The sequence below is a fragment of the Terrapene carolina genome, unplaced genomic scaffold (assembly GCF_002925995.2).
Source record: "Terrapene carolina triunguis isolate 2854851 unplaced genomic scaffold, T_m_triunguis-2.0 Scaffold69, whole genome shotgun sequence".
In the NCBI taxonomy this organism is placed as follows: domain Eukaryota; kingdom Metazoa; phylum Chordata; order Testudines; family Emydidae; genus Terrapene; species Terrapene triunguis.
In genome coordinates this window covers 14,977,284-14,999,548 of record NW_020664420.1, presented here as the reverse complement: position 1 = coordinate 14,999,548, position 22,265 = coordinate 14,977,284, and the positions used below count along the sequence as shown (strand labels likewise).

General features: G+C 38.4%; 1 protein-coding gene across 7 annotated transcripts in view; it reads right to left on the bottom strand.

Annotated features, from left to right (window-relative positions):
* Positions 1–4,090: 4,090 nt before the first annotated feature.
* NEDD4L (NEDD4 like E3 ubiquitin protein ligase) overlaps positions 4,091–22,265 on the bottom strand; it is a 336,647-nt gene continuing 318,472 nt past the window's right edge. For all 7 annotated transcript variants that reach the window (XM_024217469.3, XM_024217470.3, XM_024217471.3 and 4 more), the window contains 7 exons: positions 19,509–19,582; positions 16,672–16,732; positions 15,774–15,833; positions 15,135–15,242; positions 12,522–12,618; positions 11,851–11,923; positions 4,091–9,537 (listed from right to left, as the gene is read on the bottom strand). In XM_024217469.3, coding sequence (XP_024073237.2) covers positions 9,435–9,537; positions 11,851–11,923; positions 12,522–12,618; positions 15,135–15,242; positions 15,774–15,833; positions 16,672–16,732; positions 19,509–19,582 — 576 coding nt within the window. In that variant the 3' untranslated portion in view covers positions 4,091–9,434. The remainder of the gene's footprint in view (positions 9,538–11,850; positions 11,924–12,521; positions 12,619–15,134; positions 15,243–15,773; positions 15,834–16,671; positions 16,733–19,508; positions 19,583–22,265) is intronic.

The following is a 22,265-nucleotide window of genomic DNA, read 5'->3' as shown; positions in this document are numbered from 1 at the left end:
AAATAGGTACTCCACTGTCTCTCCTTGCTCTGGTTGGTGGATTGCACTTGGGAAATAGACCTCAGGCCATTGAGAAGCAAGGCAGTAGCTTGCATGCCCAGAGGCAGAGCCTTAGGTGCCAAAGGAAATTTACTGCAAAAATAAGTGCTGAGTAAGTTTAGGGTAAAACGGTAGCTGAGTGGGAGTTTTGTGGATGGCACTGGTGCCAAAAAATGGGACTTAGTCTGAACTCCAGACTTAGCACCTAGGCCCAGCTCCACTAAGGTACTTAGGTGCCTAAGGACTGAAATCGGCAAGGTCTGTAGAGAGGTCTACACATTACAGTCCCTAGGATGATCTCCATTCTGAATGTCAGATACAAGGTAAAGGCTGTCCCCGTCCCTCTGATGTTCAATAAAATAAAGAGAATGACACGTTTATTACTGATCACGTTTAACATTCTATTACAGGCTTATCAGTTCTAAACAGATGCTTATTTCAAAACCCCGTGCCCGTCTCTGATGCCATTTTCAATTTGTTCAGCGTTTTATACTTGATGACAGAAAGTCATGTGAACCCTTCTATTCCGCACATGCCTAGGAGGTTAAAGTTTTCTCCAGATTAAGGTAACAGAAGGAGTAGTTAATAAGAACCTTTCAGATGAGACCTTGCAAGTGGAGGCACTCAGCGGGTCCAATGCAAGAACCTAGATAGAGATTTCATGATTTACTATTTTTTCCTCTCAAGCCCCATGACTTACTGTCAGAGGTGGGGGAGTCCCCAGGGTTGAAGAAGTGCTGCTACTGGTCCTGCCACTAAGAGAGGAGGAGGCGGCGGCTAGAAATAGGAAGAATCTCATTGTTAAATAGTTACTGCATTGCTCCTTGGAGGTGACTGCAGTGAGTAGTGGGCATAATTTGTCAGGTATGTTGGCATCCATCAGAATGAAGAGTAACATGTAAGATATTGTTGACATAGTAGCAAATCTTCCTTGTAGGATGCACTTTACTGGTACGGCATCTGCTACTACCAAGGATGATGAACCAACAATGTCCACAAAGGGAAGCTGCCATATTGCAATTTGCTTTTCACTTCATATTTGAAATAGTAAAGAAATTGCTGTACTAGTTTTTTGAAACAGCATATACTAGATATAACCGCCAAAGCATTAACAAAATAAATAGGCATCGTTTGAAGAAAAGTGCAGAATTTCAAGGCCATTTAGTTTTTATTTATTTGGTAAAAAGCCCAGGTGAATCGTGTGCTGGAGTACGACATACAGTGTGTTACTATGTATTACCAAGATATTTGCTCTTTCAAAGGAGCAAGCAGACAATTGCAGACAGTGCCAGTTCCAGCCGAATGAAGGACTCAGTTGTGGCTGGTAGGATCAGCTTTGAAAAATGTCATCCGGATGCCATGGCAGCAGGTGGTCTCAGAAAGAGCTACGGTTCCCAAGCGTGGACAGGAGATGAGTTATGGGCAAGGGGGAACTCCTTGTCAAGGGAGCAAACGGGCAAGCACAGAAAAAGAATGTTCAGAGATAAACTAATTGCTGCTGCGGAGGCAGGAATGAGGGAGCTGAAGGCAGAAGCACCAGTGAGCAGCTTGAACATGTTCCAAGCCTAACGAAGCAGAAGAATTGTTGGGAGGTGATTAAGCCGAAAACAAAGTGCTTCAAAAACAAACAATGCGAGTCTGTCAACAAAAGCGGTCTCTGGCGTAACCTTTGGCTTTCTGGAACGGGTAGCCTCCATAGCTGGAGAGTGAAGGGCTGTTACTGAGGGTTGGAGAAAGATGAAGTAGTAGTTTTCCTGTTGAAATGAGACCTGATCAGAATACCGGTATGTTCAAGCAACTCATCAAGGAAAATATCTATTCAGAATCCTGAAGGGTTAAGTCCTTAAATGGTGTTCAGTATCTTTAAATGATCACTTGGTATGTTCAATGATACACCCCACAGGAACGTAATGGCAAAGGTTTCCAGTCACTGATAGCCATCAGGTATTTGTTGCAGGTGACTTGCAGTGTTTCTGGAAGATGGTGGGGCAATGTCATGTTTCTGCCTGTTGTCATTCTTTTCCCAAGACTCTCCTCCAGCCCCTGGACAATGATACATAAACAAGCATTAGCCTGAGCCGACAACGGAATTGCACCGTCTGTGCGATCCCTCAGCTGTGGTTAATTGGAAGGTATGATAGAAGGTCACAGGGCAGCTAATTGCATTGTTGGTGTAAGTCAAATACATGCTCCAGACTCGGCTGACAGGCTCTGCTATAAGCTAACAAGGCAGCTGCCTAGGGTGGCTGATTCTGCCTGGGGTGGCAGTGCGGTCAGGCCAAACCTTCATGGTACTAGACCTGGTGCTTGGACCCTACCCCCCCCTTTTACTATAACCACTGAACCATCAGAAGGCTTGCCATTCTCCCCTAGAAAGCCCAATGCATACACCCACCCAGTTGAGAACCTCTGTTCTAGGTGATGGGAGGGACTGGTACACTGAAGTTTTGCCTTGGGTGGCAGATTTTCTTGAGCGGCCTCTGCACCTATCTGAAGTAAAGTTCAGGGCAGCAATAGGACTGTTTAAGGGAGCCCCAACCTCACATTATTCTTAGGGCTGGTCTACACTGGGGGGGGGAGCGGGGATCGATCCAAGATACGAATGCGAATAGCGTAGCTGAAGTCGAAGTATCTTGGATCGAATTACCTGGGGTCCAGACGGTGCGGGATCGACGGCCGCGGCTCCCCCATCGACTGCGCTACCACCGCTCGCTCTGGTGGAGTTCCGGAGTCGACGGTGAGCACGTTCGGGGATCGATATATCGTGTCTTAATGAGACGCAATATATCGATCCCGGATAAATCGATTACTACCCGCCGATACGGCGGATAGTGAAGACGTACCCTTAGTTTTAAATACTAACTTCCTACTGAGCATATATACATCTCCCTTTCTGGTTATTACGCCTCCTACCTTGCTCATCAGTACTGGGGACAGAGAGTCTAATGGTTGTGGAGGAAGGTACGGTATTTCCAAAGTCGTCTGCTGAGTCAGAAGTGTGACTTGCTTGAACCAAGAGGTCTGATTTCTCTGATAGTGTTTCTTTGTATTTACTGCACTACCTAGGAGCCTTGTGCTAGGCGCAGTACAAACACAGAAGAAAGAACATCCCTGCCCAAGCTTCCAGCCTTTCCTGTTTGGCGACTGTAATGCACAGCATCTATGTTACGGTTAGTGGCCAAGAATTTAGTTACTTAGTACTGCTGTATTTCGAGTTTGAATTGTGGCACTGAAACACATGGTACAAAAGAGGATGAGCTACATAGCACTAATATAGGCTTGGTTGTTAAATTAAGACATCTCTCTTTTTAATCCATGTTCTAAGATAAGTTAGCACGCTCTATTTAAAGTGCATATAGTAAGTTTCCTTTTATAGATGTTTAGGAACTTGGTAGTATATGTATGAGATAAAAGCAGCACACTTAATTGCATTTAATGTTCACATTTTTGTGTTCTTGTTCAAAACCTATATTTGAATAGTTACAGTGGGAAGATTTGTAAAGATTGTTCACAGATGCAGGATTTAAAAATATATACTTGCTGTAGGTATGTTGAATCATAAAATAAAGCTTGTAAGTAACTCCTGAAAGTTGAATAATATAAAAACAGAAGGGCTTACTTTGAATCAGTTTGCATCTTGCATCTGCTGAAATAATTTTAACAAAAGTTACTTTTTGGTATTAAAAACAGCTTAACATTGGTGCATGAGTTAGGGGTAGGGAGATGTGTGTGGGGGGGAAGGAGATTCTGTATTTAATACCATGGCTTTCCTTCAAAAGAATGTGTAAAACAGTCTATTGTCTGCATACTAACCATGCATTAATTGTGCAAGTCAACAACTGTCAAGTAGTAATTATCAAGAAAAAAGGTGCAGTACCTGGATGGTAGTAATGCTTCAGATACATTGTACATAGGTGCTCTGATTACCATCGTTTACTTCCCTGCATCTTCCCTCCCCCCGAATTTTACTGGACGTTACAACCCTTTTAACACAATACAGCAAGTTTTCAATTAGACAGACCGTGTATTTGAAGTATAAAATGTTCCAGCGTCCATAATTCTTTATTAAATATTTAACAAGTTGCATCATTTCATTACAACAACTTCATTTTGTCACATTGATCTTTTGCTGTCAGGAAAACAAACTACAATTTCCTTCACTTCTCTTAAGAAAATAAATGGAAAAAATGATTTTGTCCTTAAACAAAAACAAAAAACATTTTCCACTGTGTATCAAATCCAACCGTACTTTAAAGCTATTTTGATTGTGAAAATGAGCATTATTTATAAATAGTAGTTTTCAGTTTGTTTTTTTTTAAATCAATTTTAATGTAGTTTTAGTATAATTTTAAATAGCCTCATATTCTGAGGCGTTTTACAATAAAAAGTTACGAAAGATCGTGAATTTCATCTGGAATGTTTGAAACTATTTTTCACCTTTGGAAGTAGTCATTTCAGGTTTAAATTTGAATAAAGGTCATAAGTTCACAAACACAGAGCATAGCAAAATCACCTTCTAGTGGTTTTATTTGGGTTCCGAGAATCATAACGTATTCACTGTGGCATGGCTTTGCTAAAGCTGCATTGGAGACAAACTGCTCACAATCCTCTTTAGAAGCCAATCCTGAACACAGAATTGATTAAAGACATATAAAAATGCATTACATATATGTACTACTGTATGTGGGTACACACTGTGTTTATATATGTATATATAGTGGTAAAAAAGAACAAAAGCTACATGGACGTTAACTGAAAGAGGAAAACATGACATTCTAAATGAAAGAGCAACGTAAGAAAATCCAGATGGCTTAGAAATATAGAGGCATGTGATTAAATATGGTTTGTGGGGGTGGTCATGTGATATGAATGTAATGTTATGTGTGCAGTATGACAGACCTGAGGGATATGTAACATTAATATGGGTTAGATTCCAGGTTTTAGCAAAACAATTTTCCCATGCATTTCAAACATGTATCGCTTTTTAGTGCAACGTCTAACAGATGTCGGAAGAGAGTTTTTTTCCAAAATTCCATACAAGCAAAAGAAAAGACTTTTGCTATTAAAAACCACCCTCATGCTTGTAAAATGTCCACTCTGGTAATTATAAGGGCTTTTTCTTTTTCATCTTACCTATTAAAAATTCAATTTTGTATATAGTTGGGTATACTGTACTTATTTATATATATTTGAAAAAGTGGTCCAAACGTGTCACTTATTCCTCCCCGTTATAAATTCCAGAACACAAAGGGTAAAATCCAGGCCCCACTGAAGTCAGTAGGAGTTTTGCTATTGACCTCATCAAGGCCAGGGTTTCACTCAAAAGTATATGAACAGATTCAATATCTCAGAAGTGAGATTTGCAAGTATGATACCGAACTCTGCAGTCTCGATCCCCAGTCAGTAAAGGCTAATCACATAACAGAGGTAGTGGATGTCTTTTGGGATAGTGGAGATTTTTGGGGGGGAGGGAGGAAATGAGATACTGGTTAGTCTGTAGAGCAGCATCCTCTGCTGGTTTGTCAGAAAATATTACAAGAGAGCACGCAGCTTGCCCTCCCTGCATGAGAAATTCAGAGATAGGGATGTCTTCTCTAGGATAAAAATAAAATTGAGTGAAATAACAAATTCGCTTTTCTTTTTTTTTTGGTTAACTTCAGTGGCAAGACAAAAGGAAGATAAATTTTCAGGAAGAAATTAGGTCCAGTCATAATGAGTTTCCATCAACTAGGAATAAACGCGGGAATTACGATACGTAACTGACCTGCCTTACAAGAGAGCCAGAGATATAAAAGACTTGATGTGAGCAAGAAATTACAATAATTTGGCCATTTAGAATCTTTTTAAAAATACAAATTCTACAAAAGTATCTGTTTTATGATTAAGGGGGTGAACTATCCATACATAGTCAAGGTGAATGAATGTGAATACAGTATTTGAATATTAAAGAAAGGCACCAAGTTAGAGCACAAGTCCAAATGGAGCAATTTCCTCATTAATTAAGGTTTAATAAATAAGAGACATTTAGCCACCTTTCCCGAGAAAGAGTCCTTCAAATACAGTGTCAGGAATTCCAGAAGAACTTCTAAGAGGTTCAGTGCATTAGAACAGAAACTCCAAGAAATCTACTTTATATCCTAATAGTCAATGCAAAAACAGCTTCAACATATACAGTTCTTAGTTACAAAGTAATCTGTAGAATAGAATCAAACTCCTTTATAGGTGCTGTTTTGCTGAAGCACACACTATGTACCTGGACCTCACACAAGTCATTCGCAAAACTGAAGACAATTCTCTGGGTTTAAAGAACAGATTCCACAGGTGGTAAAGCCTTTTGGCTGACACAAGGGGTATTTCTACAGTAGGGTTTTTAGCCACTAAGGTAAGCTACCTTAGTGCAACATCTGCTTTGCACTGGTGCAGTGCATTTACACTAGAGGCTTGCACCAGTGCAGCTACATCAAAACAACTTCACTGGTGGCTAAAATTCAAGGATTGTGCTGCTCAGGAACTGCCTGTGAGCGAACGAAAAAGAACTTCTAATATGCAACACGTAAGACTTTGTGCAATAAAGGGGTTAGCCGAACAATTAACTTTTCACATTATAAATTTACCTTGGCAATAGCCGGGATTTGGAATACCAACTTTGGATCTCTTAGAGACCCTGACGAAAAGGGACAGACTCACTTCTACAGTAAGGTTTAAGTTTTCTGGACGCTAAGGGGCTGGGGGATATTTTTTGAGAAACATTTCTTGTACTTATTTTCCAACACTGAGTACTTTCAGTGATTAAAAATACAAAATTTTCTCCTTGGCAGGAATTTACCTCAATACAGTAATGTATACTGAAGTCTTTTGGAGTTTCTATTCTTAGTTTATGTGTAAGTGGATCTGAAAAGACGTTAGCCTAATTTTCTAAAAGCCTGGTCTTAAAAAGTTATGCTCTATTGTTTCATCTTGTGAAGTTATACAGAGCCTTTCATCTTTACACACAGATCTGAAGCCCATTTTGCAGATGGGGAAACAGGCACAGAATTTAAATGACTCAACCAAGGAGTCACAATGAGAGTGATGGCAGAGTTGGGAATTTAACCCAAGTCCTGACTCCCAATTCCCCCAGCCTAACTGCTAGACTACACTTTCCCTTATTACACAAGCGTTAGTTTATATTTCAAGTCTATAGCGCAAACTTCATAGCAGTCCTTGGAATAAGGTTCTGTTACATGGCACTGAAGCAAAATGTTGCCTCCAAACATACAAAAACTCTTCCAGTTAAGACATTGTTTTTTTAAAAACAAAACTGACGTGGAGTATGACAGATTTTTAAAGGCAATTCCATGTTCTAGCTACAGAAGTTTGGCATGTAGATACACGTTAGAAAGATCAGATCCCACTCTCTAAAAGCGTAAGAGGCTATCAATATAGTGTTTTACATCTATTCAGATCTAGCCCACTTCATTCTCATGTCTAGATTTTCAGCTCACCAGATGGAAAAAAAGGAATGTCTGAAAATAAAATTAATATAGAAAGGGAATTAACCTTAATCTACATTCAAATGAGAAGGTTCAAAACTTCTTCATGCACCTATTGACTCTTCAAACTTTTGTGAGCAAACTGAGGCTGCATCCCAAGCCAGGCAAAGTTTGACAAATTAGCATTTGCTGAATGTTATTAGCTTTGATGAGTTTTGCTAAATTAGCTCTCATGGCTAGAGTTAATACTTATTACACTCCCTGCCTGCAACTGCTGCCGAACGCATTGCTGGTAGCGGATTGCATGTGCCAAAAAAAAAAAAAATTAAAATAAAATTAAAAAAAAACCTCAGTTCTTGGCAATAAGGGGTGAAATTGTTTCAGATATTCTTGCACTCTGTCATCTTGCTTGTGAATAAGTATTAGTCGGGTTCTTAGAAAAAACAGCAAAGTGTGTTTCGTAGATGGACAAAAACTCACAAAGCTGAACATAATCAAATTGCTGACTGCATACCCTCAAACCTACCCTACTACTATGTTAACCATTTAACTTCAATGGATCAAATGCAAGTCTTCTCTTTTGCCTTTAATCTATCACACAACAGATACAACTCAGGCATTATAGTTTAAGCATGCAACATGTCATAGGTAACAAAATTGATTAGATAACTGTATATATTAAATAAATCTTTGTGATTGAATAAAAAAATCACAAAAACAATTGGTGAGAACATGTCTGCAGGCCCAGCACTACATCTGGTTTTTATACAGCAGCAGCAGCAGCCAAATTCACAATTGATAGATATTGCACCCGAAAGACATGTGCAGTGAGAAGGAATATAATCACATTAATGTTTATGATAAAAAACAGATATGACCTCCATGTGTTACATAAAGTGCCTTTAGAGTTGGTGCAGTTGGAAACAAACAAAAAAACCAAACCTTGTTCTTTAGGTATCATTAGCAAATGCATACAAATAGGAGACAAAACAGATCTGGTTTCCACAGTTCCAAATCAAGCAGTGCCAGGTTGCCTCCATTGCAAATAGTAAAGAGGAAAGGATAGTAAAAGAATCACTGTACAAAGTTAATAACAGGGTTAAGCATTTTTTCCTATAACGATAATGCCAACCCTATCCCAAAATGTTTTATAGTACACAAATATTACCAAGGAATAATGAGGTGATTTCTTTATTGACCGTGAGATTTGGCATGCTATGTTACGATCCTCTCTCAGCTTGTAACTATTCTATTGATTTATACAAAAATGTAACATCCAATCTGTACTTTTTCTTCTGGGTACAGAAAATGTTAATGTGCTCAATGAAAAGCTTTTAGATTTGCCATTAATATATTCCATCTGCAGAAAATTTCTCACATCAGTTACTCCAGCTTTTCTAATAGGTTGGGGGGGACAAGGCTCAAAATGCATTTTGAAAGTAAAAATGCCACTGGCATCAAGTCTGGTATGAAATTAAGATAAGAAAAAATGCTCATTTTTCCAAGTAGATGACATTTTTAATTGTGATGAAATAAAATCTGAAAATGTCTAAATCATTTAAAAAGTAAACATGAGTTGTAATACTATACCTGTAAAGTGATTAATTCCATTCATTGTCATTAGAAAGTATGTAAAATATTTATTAAGGGCTTTGCCTACAGAGGCACAACATAAATAGAACAAGTCTTGCTGAAATGTAATTAGAGTACATGTCAACCAGTTGGTGATTTACTGTGGAAATATCAGAAATGTTATCCACAGGTTGTAGTTCAAATTTCTGAATTTAGGCAACTGCACTGTAGAAGAGTTTGCTCCATGAACCAACATTGTGCAACTGTTCTGCCATTGTCACTTGTTAATGTCCATTAGGCAAATTCAACAGTTCAAGCAGAACTTGCTCGATGGAAAAAAAAGTAGCTGTTTTAATCCACTCCTTCAAATCCTTGAGCATTTTCAACTGCCATAAGAAGCTTCTCTCGTAAATCTTCAAAAGATTCATAAGGAGGTAAGTCAAGGCGATTAAAGCTGAAATTGAAGGGGGAAAAAGTATCATTTGATAATCAACTTAAAGTAATAAAAAGTATACGGAGGTCAAATAATTTGGAGGCTTCATCAGGGGTGTGTTATCCTATTGTCTAAATGGAACCAGCTACATATTTCCTTTTTCTCCTAAGCTCTTGTGCCCCTGCTAATAACTTTGGTTGCTCTGAAGTTGGTATCCACAGATAACCAGCCCTTTCTTCCCATTCAGACCTGAGAGTGGAAAATTGTTCAGATCTACTTGGAAGAGAAAAAATAATATATTTTTAATGGTTTCTTTCTATACGAAACCCGGCTTCAGACAGAGTTGTATCAGTTCCAAAGACTCAACAGAGATGCACTGAATTTAAAGGTCAGATGCTCATTTTCCCTCTAGGGGAGTGGGAACAGCAACAAAAAACAGAGAGAAGGCTCTTTGAAAACATCCTTGATAATTTAATAGATAACAGAAATTGTTCTGTAAGTAAGTTCAGCCTCCTGCTATAGAATTCTGTAGGATGGTTCAAAAACCTATGGAAAGGTGATTACTATTAAATGCTATAAGTTTTATTTTCTATAGTACACCAAAGAATTTAAGCCCCATTTATTTTATAGGGCTTCCATACATGGAAAACATTCACAATAATTAATCTTTTGGTTCTTTTTTTGCTTCACAGATTCTCAGTGCCTGTCATCTGAGTTTTATGGATGTGTCTGGCTAACTTAAATTAAGTCAATTGGGCTGAGGCCTCCGCTTTTCAGTGAATTGTCTGACAAGGCAGGGGCAGATGGAGCTTATGGAACCAGCTGCTCCTGTGCACATTTTTTTCCCCTGTGGTTGTGCTTTGTTGGCTCTCAGATTTTCACAGAGCTCATTCTATCCACTTTCCAAGGAAGAGAATAAAAGTCATTCACTGAAACTGAACCCAGGCATGTAGTGATGAGAGTAAAAGCTGCCTGCAAAAGTAGGACTGGTTGGGGGAGAGAGGGAGGAAGGGAACAAGAGATTTTTGAAGTAGATTCTATTTGTACAATTGCCAGTCTCTCTTTCCCATGTCACGTATTTGTTTCCATTCATTAGTTTCTCAGACAGAGAGGAAGGGGTAGTAATTCTGTAAGACATATGAAACAAGGGACAAAATAGTAATGTACTTCTAATGCGAGGCACTTTTCTTCCTTTCCTCCTGCCACTCAGAAGCACTGTCCCCCTCTCTGTACAATCTACCTTTCACTGTAAACAGCCCCATGCACTATTCTGTATTGTTCAAATCTCACCATTTCTATCAAGCGACAGAGCAAACTTTAGGATACCAACACCTACAAGTGTTTTCATATTAATTTAAAACTAGTATTTTTATGATGAGAGGAAAGTGATCCAGGCAGAAGATTCACCCAGCATAATAATGATATGGCAAAAATGTGGGTCTTGGGGGTTGATCATCAAAAGTGTCGAGTGCTCTGACCCCAATACAGCAAAACACTTAGTCATGTGCTTCAAGTGATGTGGTGGATCAGGTCCCACTGCTCTGTACCTTGCAGGATTAAGCCCTTATCCATTTGAAAAAGGTAAATTATATTAGAGACACAAAAAAGTCTTCTAGCAGAAGGGATTAAAACTGTTATAGAAGACACTTCCATCTCATTAGCACACTGGTTTAATTGCCAAGTGCTTAAGGCAATTTGCAGACTAATGGGTTCCTTCAAATTTGATAGAAAATTAACAGCTGCTGTACAGGAGAAGCAATTGCTTGAAATAAGGTGAAAAAGCTTTCAAGTAGAATCCCTTCTGTGCAACAAATACATTAAAACATATCAGCTATAGCCCAAGAGAACTATCTCCCAACTTTAAGGGACAACTGGATCACCGTCATATAGAACAGAAATTCTTTACCGAAATAAAAGTATGTATGATTTAAAGTGGCTTAAGTGCATCGACATTAGGGGTTTGCACCTATTAGTTTTCTAACATAGATCAGCTTTTAATGTGTTGAAGGACAGGATTAAACAAAGAACCTTTTGGAAACTAAGAGAAGTAGTTATAACAGACCGAAGTTGAGCTGGCTAGTTCCTGGAATTTTGTCGGTTTCATGCCGGCTGCAGTTTGAGAGCAGATAATTCTAAACTCCGTGAATGTTTAGAACTGTGGCAGTGAATACACAAGGTTGGAGATTATCCCATTTTATAGAAAACTGTCTCTATAGCACAAAGGCATGATCCTAAGATAGAGTATGTTCCTGTCAAATTTGGTCACCAGTATCCATCCTTTCTTGGCAGTGTAACAATCCATAAACTCCTTAATTTTATGTTTTCATTACTCACCATGTGTGAGCTCTGGGCAATTTTTCAGGACTTCCCCATTGCTCTATTGTAAACAGCTGAGGACCATTTGAACCTGGACAAAGAGTAAAAAATCCCCACAAGTATAGTTTAAGCACTGGATTTTAGATAGACTACTTAAATGCTATAACTCAAAATTAAATGTTTGCAAAATTATAGGCTAAATCCTCAGCTTGTATAATTGGTAGACTGCACTGACGTGAAAGTACAAGTTAAAGAAGCTAAGTATCTGGCCCTATATTTATAAATACTGTCTACTCATTATTCCATACAGTTAATTTTAGATGCAGTGTATATAATGCCACAAAATAAGTATACATTAACACTGCAACAGCGATGTACTTGTGGGCTTCCAATCTGCACAGCAGCAGCCATATGTACGCACCCTTTACCCTATCAAGGTTATTCTTGCAGAGAGCAAGAACGTGCCCTCCACAGCTGCTGTCATAAAGCCTCCATAGGTTTTCTAGGTTGGGAAGGAGCAATTCAACGGACACTGGAGTGAAAACTTTCATCTTGTAATAACCCTGTCGTGCATAGGTTGTCTTGCTGGCCCATTATCCTACTCAGAATTGGTCCAACCCATTTCAAAGAGCAAAAATAAAGAGTTTTTAGTGCTAAACATCCTTAAGTACCTTCAATTTTTAACTCACCATAAAGTTCAGCAAATCCATTCATAGGCACTCGTGATGTCCCAGTAACAAACTGCAACAACCGGATACGCTTTTCAGCGTCCATCAGTAAGACAGCCTAGTCATAAACAGAGAGAGTCAGCAGGCTGTATCACATGATACAACAGTGTGTGCAGGCATCAGGTGGATTTCAAAAAAAATTCATTTGTATTGTAGCACAAGAACTAGATAGATAACTTCAAAGGTTGGAGAGTCTTACAGTATTTTCTTTTGCTGGCGTGATATCAGCCTTTCTAATCTTAGAGAAAGAGACTCTTCTCTCAACTGCCATTAGCCCAAAACAGCCCAGTGCTTTGGCAGCAGTTGGGAGTAGTACACGTTACTTCAGTATTTTGGATGAGTGGACTTTCCTTTTGGTACAATCAGTAAAAATAGTTACTTACCTGTAAAATACTCCTGGGGGAATTCTGCACCAAAAAATTAAAAATTCTGCACACAATATTTTAAAATTCTGAAAATTTTATTTGTCAAAATAACACTATATAATCACTCCAGTTTCAATTATTTTGGTAATTTATTTCAAAATACCTGTCAGCAAGTATGTCTGTAATAATACAGACACACACAAAATCTCCTCCAGGAGCAGAAAGTTAAACCCCTACGACAACCCAGTTCCTGCCTCTCTGCCCCCTTCTTCCCCCCAGAGCCCATCTGGGGGGGCCCCCCCTGGCCCAGACACCGTCAACCCCTCCCCCCCAGGGATCCAGAGGGAGAAACAGCTTGATTCTGGGTCTTGGGCTTGCACAGAGTTTCGTGTGCGCCGCCTCCTTCCTTCAGAGCATGCTGGGAACTGCAGCTGCTGGGAACCCTCCAGTTCCCTCCCTCTCCCGCCTAGCCTTGTCTTCTATTTGCGAGCTGGGCTCTGCCAGGTCCAGCGGCCCCTAGTGGCAGCCAACATCTCTGTAGCCTATTCTATGGGAAAAAAGGAAGTTCTGTGTGCCCAACATTAATTTCTGCAAAATTCTGCATTGCGTAGTGGTGCAGAATTCCCCTGGAGTAGTACAATAACTGTTGTTCTTCAAGATGTGTTGTGCACAATTACATCCCACCATAGGTCCCTGCACAATCACTTAAAGAAGACTGACATATATAAACCGCTGCAGCAAGCAAAGTGTGTGAAATGAATCTTCCGAACAGAAGTCACAGAAAAGCAAATGACAGAGATTCCTTAAAACTGTATAATGCAATTCCTTGCTACTATCTTCTACGATATAATTTGATTAGATTCACTTAACTGGATGTGCTAAATTTGCTGTAGTCAGATCACAGAGAAATTCTATGTTTTACATCAAATTATTCCCTAAGGTATTGTTTTGATATGGGGGTTATACACCTGTATATTATGGCTATTTTAGCCACTGGATGTATGTAAAGAGCAGGGTGGCATTGATATATCTTCAGCCTACCGCTTTTACTGACGGCAAACACATCTCAATGTCCTTATCCAGCAAAACATATAGCTCCAGATTTATTTTTCATGCTTTATGTTCTACCCAAGTAGGCACAAGTGCTCACATTTATTTAAGCTAACACGCCTGCCTCCCTGACAAAACAGCTCAATATTTAGCAAGTACAGGTGTATCTTGAAGTGAAAAATTAATGAATGAGGCAAAGAACAAGATCTGAGAGAATCAAAATGACCGCATAAACTGCTGAAGATGCAAAATCAAACCAGTTTCGTGGGTTAGCTCCCTATGCTGCTACGCACATCAGAGCAACACGTGAAAGGGAAACTAGATTGGGAGAGCGGAGGGAGAGGGTCAAAAAGGAGACATTCTTGAAACATTATGCGCAAAAAGCATAACAGTAAAATTGAAGTGCTCATGTCTATACAAAGGGCTTTTGGGGGGAGGGGTGTGCTACAACAAGGCTAACCTTAGGATGATTTAAATTGGGAGGAAGAATCAGTGCTGAAAGAAAGCAGCATGGAAAGAAACAGATGTGGCAGCTGATAGCCAATTAGAGCCAAGCTCGCTATGTGATGAACAAAACAAAGACAAACAAAGTGTGACTTTGGGCTGTATGTGCAGAGGCATCAAATCAGGGGAAGAGGAAATAGCCCCTCTCTACATGTCTATGATGCGACTGTACTCTTCGTTATCAAGGAAATATTAAGAGAACTAAGTGTGTTAGCTAGGCTAAGTAATGATCACAGGGAGACACAATGACAGTATACAAATATATCATCAACATTGGAAAGAAATCATTTCAAGCAGTAGAAGAGGACAGAGCACAAAAAGGATAAAAACAAAAAACCACACACACTCAGACCTGCTAAACAGGGTGACAGTACAAGCAGTCTGCTTTGGACTTAACTATCTTGAATAATTGTGTATCATCTGCAAACGTTGCCACTTTACTGTTCACCCCCTTTTCCAGATCATTAACGAATATGTTGAACTCTGTCAACCAACAAAAGAAGAATGGTAGTTATTATCCGGTGTGTGTAGAAGATACTGTTTGGTGTTTTCATGGAGAAAAAACCCAGACTTCACACCAAAATGTACATCATACAGTGCAGCATTCATCTCAGAAATAGAAGGATCATGAGAAGAGTGGGGTAAATAGTATTACCTTCCAGTACCACTGGATGACAGGATGATTTGGGCAGTAACCATTCTTGTAGATTGTATGTTGTCTCCAGTCGTTAACATCAACATCGCCAAGGCCACACATTAATAACTAAGTATGGATGTAATTGTTAAGATGTTAATAGAAAATGGTGCATAAAGGAAAACACAATACCTACACAAAACAGTGTTAACCCCTCCCTCCGCTGTCTCCTTTTAAACTGGTAGGCAGTGCTTATACAAATACAAAGGGAAGCTCTCCTATCTGTAGTAGAGTTCCTGGAGAATGTTGACCTGTGCACTCCACTAAGATGAATGTAATTAGTATGTACACTCAATGAGACAGGGACCACATCTGTCGCTGAATCAGCAAGTTCTGAACATGCTTAAGAACCTAGCTCAATCTGTGCGAACATGTTTGTTTCCCCCCCCCCCCCCCCGATTTAATGAAAAGCACCTCTCTCCACCCTAGATCATGATGATATAAAACACACATTCAACTAGACCAAATAATTAGAGAGAAAAATCTACCCGGTCCTTCAAATCCATTCATACAGCATTCACTCCAGAATCTAGCATTTCTAAGAATAATATGCAGTACTGATCTACTGTCCACAAAACAAAGTCATGTAAAGCTACTAACCTCCAACTCATTTTCATCAAAAATTTTAATCAAGTCTATAGGAAGGAGTTCTGTGAATCCCTGAAAGAAAACAAAACAAAACTAATGTCTTCTCAAAAATAGATTTATAGTATCTGGTTTTCATTTGGCTGACATTTCTTAATTTTAGAGCAAACTTCCTCAACATGAACATCACTTCCATACCAGATGGTGAATATTATATTGTGGCATGGAGATTTTATTTATTTATTTTTTAAGACAAGGATTTTTCAGTTCAACAGGCCTATGGTGAGTAGAATTTCTGTCATCTTCTACAACCCAAACCACTATGTGGTTTCCATAAGACTAAGAATGAAATTATTCTAGTTAGTGAATTAATGGGAGGGAGGAACTGACTGAAGCCAGACACTCTGCAGTAGCAATCCTTGTAATCTTCTAGAAGCCAGAGCCTGAAAAATGTGCAGCAATGGACAGAACTGCAATGAAATTTGAAACACACAAGGGAGAATTAAAGGTAGGATCTGTGGATCGCTGGGTTCCAGGATCCATGGTTGCAGGGCAGCATGGCACAGAAGTAATCACTGCTGGCTAGGGAGGAAAAGAAGGGTTTTGAGAATGGACTATAGTTGTGGTCACAATAGAAAGGTAATGTTAGGATCATCAGTTAGAAGTTCATGTTGCTTAATTTTAAAGCCTTGAAAATCTTTTAAGTTGACAGAGAATGAATATGACAGGAGAGGAGCCATAAAAATGTTTTCAGGATATTACTGATTTTTTCTAAACACTAGAATTTTGGGATACTGCAAGATTTCCCATCCATAACTTTTAGGCCTGACAAGTCCATGCAAAAAAGATGAATCTTGATCGACCACAATAAATTGAGAAGATTATTTGGCAGAAAACAACTAATGAAGCTTACCTCCAAGAAAGCGTTCATTTGTTTCTGAACTCTGTTTACAAACCTCCACTGGATGACTAAGCTATAGCAGATAAAAAAAAACAAAAACACTTTCATTAGAAGATATAAACAGAATGTTTAATGATCTCACCTATTCTAATGTTTTCAGTTTCTCATTTATAGCTTCAGTAATCATTCATCAAGCACTGATATAAAATAAACAGAGCAAACGAAGGGAAAAATGCCTCCAATTTATGCTTGAGTTTGGATGTCTACTGAGCATGTGAATATGTGCATCTCTTCATTAACTGCTCAAATTTCCATGAGAAGACATGAGGTGGTGAGAAAAAAAACCCACTAATGAGCATAAAAAAAAGTAATCCCAAAGAATAGCCTACATTTAAATGGCTTTGGACATATGTTTAAAAATCTTTAGATATGACCCTTCCACATCATTAGGAGGTTTGCAGTAAAAGTGCAGAAGTTAAATGAAATTAATCTTTTTGTTCCTATGGAGATTAAATTTATTTTAAGCAGAACATGGTGAAACAACTTGGTCTCTGATTGAAATAGCCTAGAAAACTCTTAAGTTTTTAAAAAAATGGGGCCTTCAAGGTAGACTCTAAGATTATTATTTATCCTTATTTTTTAGGCACCTGAAGAAATAGTCTGTCTTTCAAAAGCACTGAAACACCCAGGAGTTCCCACATACTTAAATATGGACTTAAGGTCCTAACTTCAGGCACCCACTTTTAAAAGTCTTAGCTTGTATGTTTTACACATATAAAGTGAATTTGGGATAGTAAGTCATCCCATTAATTCAATTAAAAAGCAAAACTTCGGAAAGGTTTGCCTACAGCCTGAATTTCCATTATAAACTTTCTAGTGCTACTTGTTTTGTGGCTGAAATCTGTATTACTATTATGATTGCATACCGTCGTCCCATGATAAAAATTACTACTGCATTTAACTATATGAGTGGTCAAGAGAAGGTATACATTGTACTGATGGATTATTACTTTAGAACACTGTAGTATTTTTATAAGAGTGTTTAGGAAGATTCAAACAATTCATTAAAATAGAATTCATCTGAGTGTGATTTAGGACCAAAAGAATGAGAGTTTGGAACGTCTAACAATTTTCTACAGATTAAATGAATTTATGCAGAAATTATATCTACAGACAATAGCACTGATACATCCACCTGTGATAAAACAAGGAATTCAGTTTTTGGGAAGGGCTTTTTGTTTGTTTTTTGATTTTATAAGAATACTGAGCCTCAGCATCCCCTAGGAAGGACTGTAAAATGATTTAAATAATCTGCAAACAATAGTCACTACTATATTTAAACAATCTACACTGCCACCAAGGTGTACAGAAACTCAAGCATTTATGCTGCTTGTGTTACAATACTAAATCACTTCTGCATTAACATTTTGTGTCTTTTTGAATAACACTTTATAATTCCAATTCCTTCCTCATTCCTTCCCTACATTCACAAGCACACACTCTTGATTATTGTGAACATATAATTAATATAGGGTTTGTTTAAGAGGTACATTTTAGTTATCAGGCAGGCTTGTGAGCAGCTATTGGTTTGTATGCTTTATTTTTTTGTGGGTAGAGAAGGTGAGGAAGACGAAGGTGTAGTTTATATTTTCATACATAATAGCTTGAGTATTGTTAGTGTAACGGAGAATACAAATTATTTCTATGTTCTGGGAGGAGTGGGGGGAATCCCTGTGGAATTTTATGAAAGGATTTTTTCAGATATGCTAATTATTTCCATATAATGAATGTACAACCAGGAAATGAGGAAGTGTACAAGTAAAAGCTACCCGTTCCACATCTCTGAGAATAACTTGAATATGTGAGTCAACACAGGAAGAACCTTGGTGCAAGCAGAATTCAGTTGTGCAAACTTTCACAACATAGCCCTAGATTTTCAAGGAGCTTTTCTTTACTGCTCAGTATTAAGAAGCAAGAGAAAATAAATGTTTATGGCACCTAATTTTATGCATCTGCAAACACAATAGTCAGGAAAAATAACATGCCTTGAATCAAGTAAAAACAATTAGGCTTGTAGATATATTTTAGATATGAAGAGCAGCAACAGAAAAGAATTCATAAAAACAGAGAAGAAAATAGAATTTCTAATGCTTTTCCCATGAGAGTCACTCAGTACACTGGAAAACTGCAAACAATATAAAGTAAAAAAGTAGCAACTATTCATTTTACAGGTTCCAATTCAATATGTTACTTAAGCATGTGCCTAACTCTCACGCATCTTGCTGAATCATGACCAGAATGCTGAACAAAAAGTTATAAAATACTACGTAAGTAAAAAGAGTTTTGTTTATGCGTGCTTGTTAATAGATTAATTAGAGCTTTACTGTTTGCTTATTGTATCTTAATTGGATAGGCTATCTAGTCTAATATCCATTTCCATCCACAGTAAATTTGACTTCAGATGGTAGTGTTTAGATCTGGACTTTCTTTTGGTTTAGAATTTATACCCTAAAGTCTAGTATTAATAATGGCAAAACCCAGAATGGATAGATACCGAGTCTTGAAAGTACTACCTGCCAAAACATCCAGATAGCTTTTAATACATTCCATGAATTGGGTTGATTAATCTTGGTTGTACTTTCTACAGTGAATAAAAATGATAAAATTCAAACCAGCAAAACACTAATACTCAGACAAGTCATGTTAGTAAAAAGGATTTTTCTACTTAATGATCAGTTGTCTGTAGAGTTTATGCTACACACTGTAATATCTTAGCAGGTTAAGTTCCAAAAAGCATGCTATTGTGGTTTGTTAGACTTTTAAATTAATACAAAAAAGTATATACATACTCAATATATTCCCTTTTGTTTTCATTTGTTACCATGATTTCTGACCCATTTGGCTTCAAATCGACTTGATATGTCTGTATTTTAAAAGACAAAAACAAACAAAAACAAAACATGGAATTATTTCAGGAAATATATCTTTAAGATCTACTATCTTTGAATAGTGTGTTAAAAGTTCATTAGAAGAGAGTTATTACATAAGTATCTGTTAAACTATTTTCTAATTCATAAGCTCTCTATAGTTTTCAATGTATGTTAAAAAGTAACTAATATGTTAAAATAGCTAATGAGGCTTTTATACTGAGTGTCGAGATGTTTCATATTTAAAGCTGGCATCATTAGGACAGATTGCGGTATGGTCATTTATGAGCTTGAATTATGCATTGTATTTCATTATTAAGTGAGGAGGCAGGGCTGCATTTTGTGTTTACTATTCAACTAGTAAAGAATTAAATTAACAATGCTCAATAGGGAAAAGAGAGTTTGTTGAGTCAAGAACACAGATTGACTGTGAAGCAATTTTTGGATTACCACCTCACAACACCTGGGACAGCAAGCCTGCTATGGTTCCAGCAACACAAAGCTGCTACAGTGTCAACTTAACTGGCTGGGGTAGTATTTCTCCAGCATGGGTAAACCCCTGGGTAGTACTGGGAGAAGTGTCCAGGGGTAAAAGAAAATGAGCGCTGGGGCCATGGCAGCAAGACAGAAGACAGACATGGGTTGCTTTAACTTATGCTAGGGACTAGTCCAGTCTGTGGAGGAAACAGGATTGGGGGCTATAAAGGTGGCACTTTTACCCTCTACACCTCCTGAACTGCCCACTACCACACCAGAGTCTGGGTCATTCTCCTTCCTTCTCCATTCACAAATGTCCTCTCTTCCCATGCAGAAAAGGGGAGATCATTCACTTCCATGGCTCCATCTCCCCTTCTCCAGATTCTGTATGGGGGGGTTATTTCACAAGACTGGGGTTGCTAAAAGGGTGAAATCTGACTGGTAGATGACACACATCATTCCCTGTGGAGCTTAGGTGAGGAAAACACAGCCCAGGCTGTATGCTCTTTTCAATGGAGCCTCCCATTTGAGGTGGTGCCACGGCCAGAGGGTGCCCCTGACATCTATGCAGATCTGAGCCACCCACTACAAATGAAATCTCCTTTAGTGGTTGATTAATACTGAATTGTTTAGCAGGAGGGACATGATCAGAACACTAGGTCAGAGTCATTTGGATAATGAACATGTTACAGTTTCGGCAAAATGCGGAACAGCTATCTGAAGATCTAGACAAATATTTTGAAGAATTTTAAAGTTAGCAGACACCATAATAACCAGAGAAACTTTGATTTGAAAAAGGGCACCACCACAAAGCAGGCAGAGTTGTTAGAAGATTTTGTTAAGCACAAAAACCACAAGGACAGAATTCTAAAGAAAGTTTCTGATGATTATATAGTTCTGCTAGAAAGTGAGGTAACCTAGACGGGGAAAAAAGGAGTAAGACTGAAAGCCATTTACTGTATTTGTTTGCCACTTACTCATTGGTAGATCCTTTAAAACAAGAAATGCCAAAATTTACAGTAAACTAAAATAGATGCAAACAATGATCTGAGGAAAATAAAATTGACAAGCAGGAGTTCAACAAAAAATACTCCGGATGAGCACGGCATAAGCCAGAAAATGGGATCTTTTAATTAAAGAATGGAATGGCAGATTGAGCACAAGACGAGCTGTCAAACAACATATGCCCCTTAGCAGCAGCTGCAAAGGAAAAAAATAAAAACAGCATATTTGTCATGAAGGTGAATACAATGTCTTCAGGCTAGTCTCTCCAGACTCCTGACCAACACTTGGGAACAGCCAAACAAGTCCCTGAGAGACCCTCTAAAGTATTAGTCCGAGTTCACATTATGCTGGAACTGGACTCTAGGTCTTTAGTCAGAATGTGTGACTACACCTACAGTGCAAACATGAGCTTTGATTCACTCCTGCAGTGCAGGATGTGCACTTGGTCTAGGATGAAAGGCACTGGTTGACTTTAAACTACTATTCTGCTCCTGGCAATTTCTACTGCCCAATCCTGAAGTCTAGTTCTACTGGTGGAACCCATGAAGTGAATCTAGCCCATATTAGGTACAACCTTGTATTTCACTCTCAGCATTTTCATTTCAGAAGTCCCCAGTAACTGGGGACACAACAATAAACTAAGTACCTAGTAAAACGGTGCGGAGGGAAAAGAGAGATTTGATAAAAACTATCATCAATATGGGACAGACACATACACAAAGCACAGAGACTCCCAGCTATGCAATAACTGAAGATCAGAGAAGACAACAAAAGAAAATCACAAATAAAAGAACAGCTTTAGTCTCCTGGTCAAAGGGGATAAAGATATTCAGATCTCAGACACAAATAATGGCATCCAAGACGAGGCAGGATTTTGTTGCTTGTTTCTTTCCCATCACCAGAAGCTACATCACATTTAGACAACGACAAACAATATCTCAGAGCCATTATGGGCTCTGAATGTAGCACAGGTCCTTTCATTTTCTGTTATTGAAAGGAGGCTCCCCAGCACTTTACATATTGATAATAGCCACCCCATGGATTTCCTGCCTTGTTAGTAAGAACTATCAAAATCCTCCCCCTGTTGTTTTTTAAAGGAGAAAGAACAGATGTTTGAAATTCTATTATTGTTCTTCACTTCTTGCATATTTTTGGGCTATGTATGTAGAATAAAAACATCAAGGACAATAGCAAATT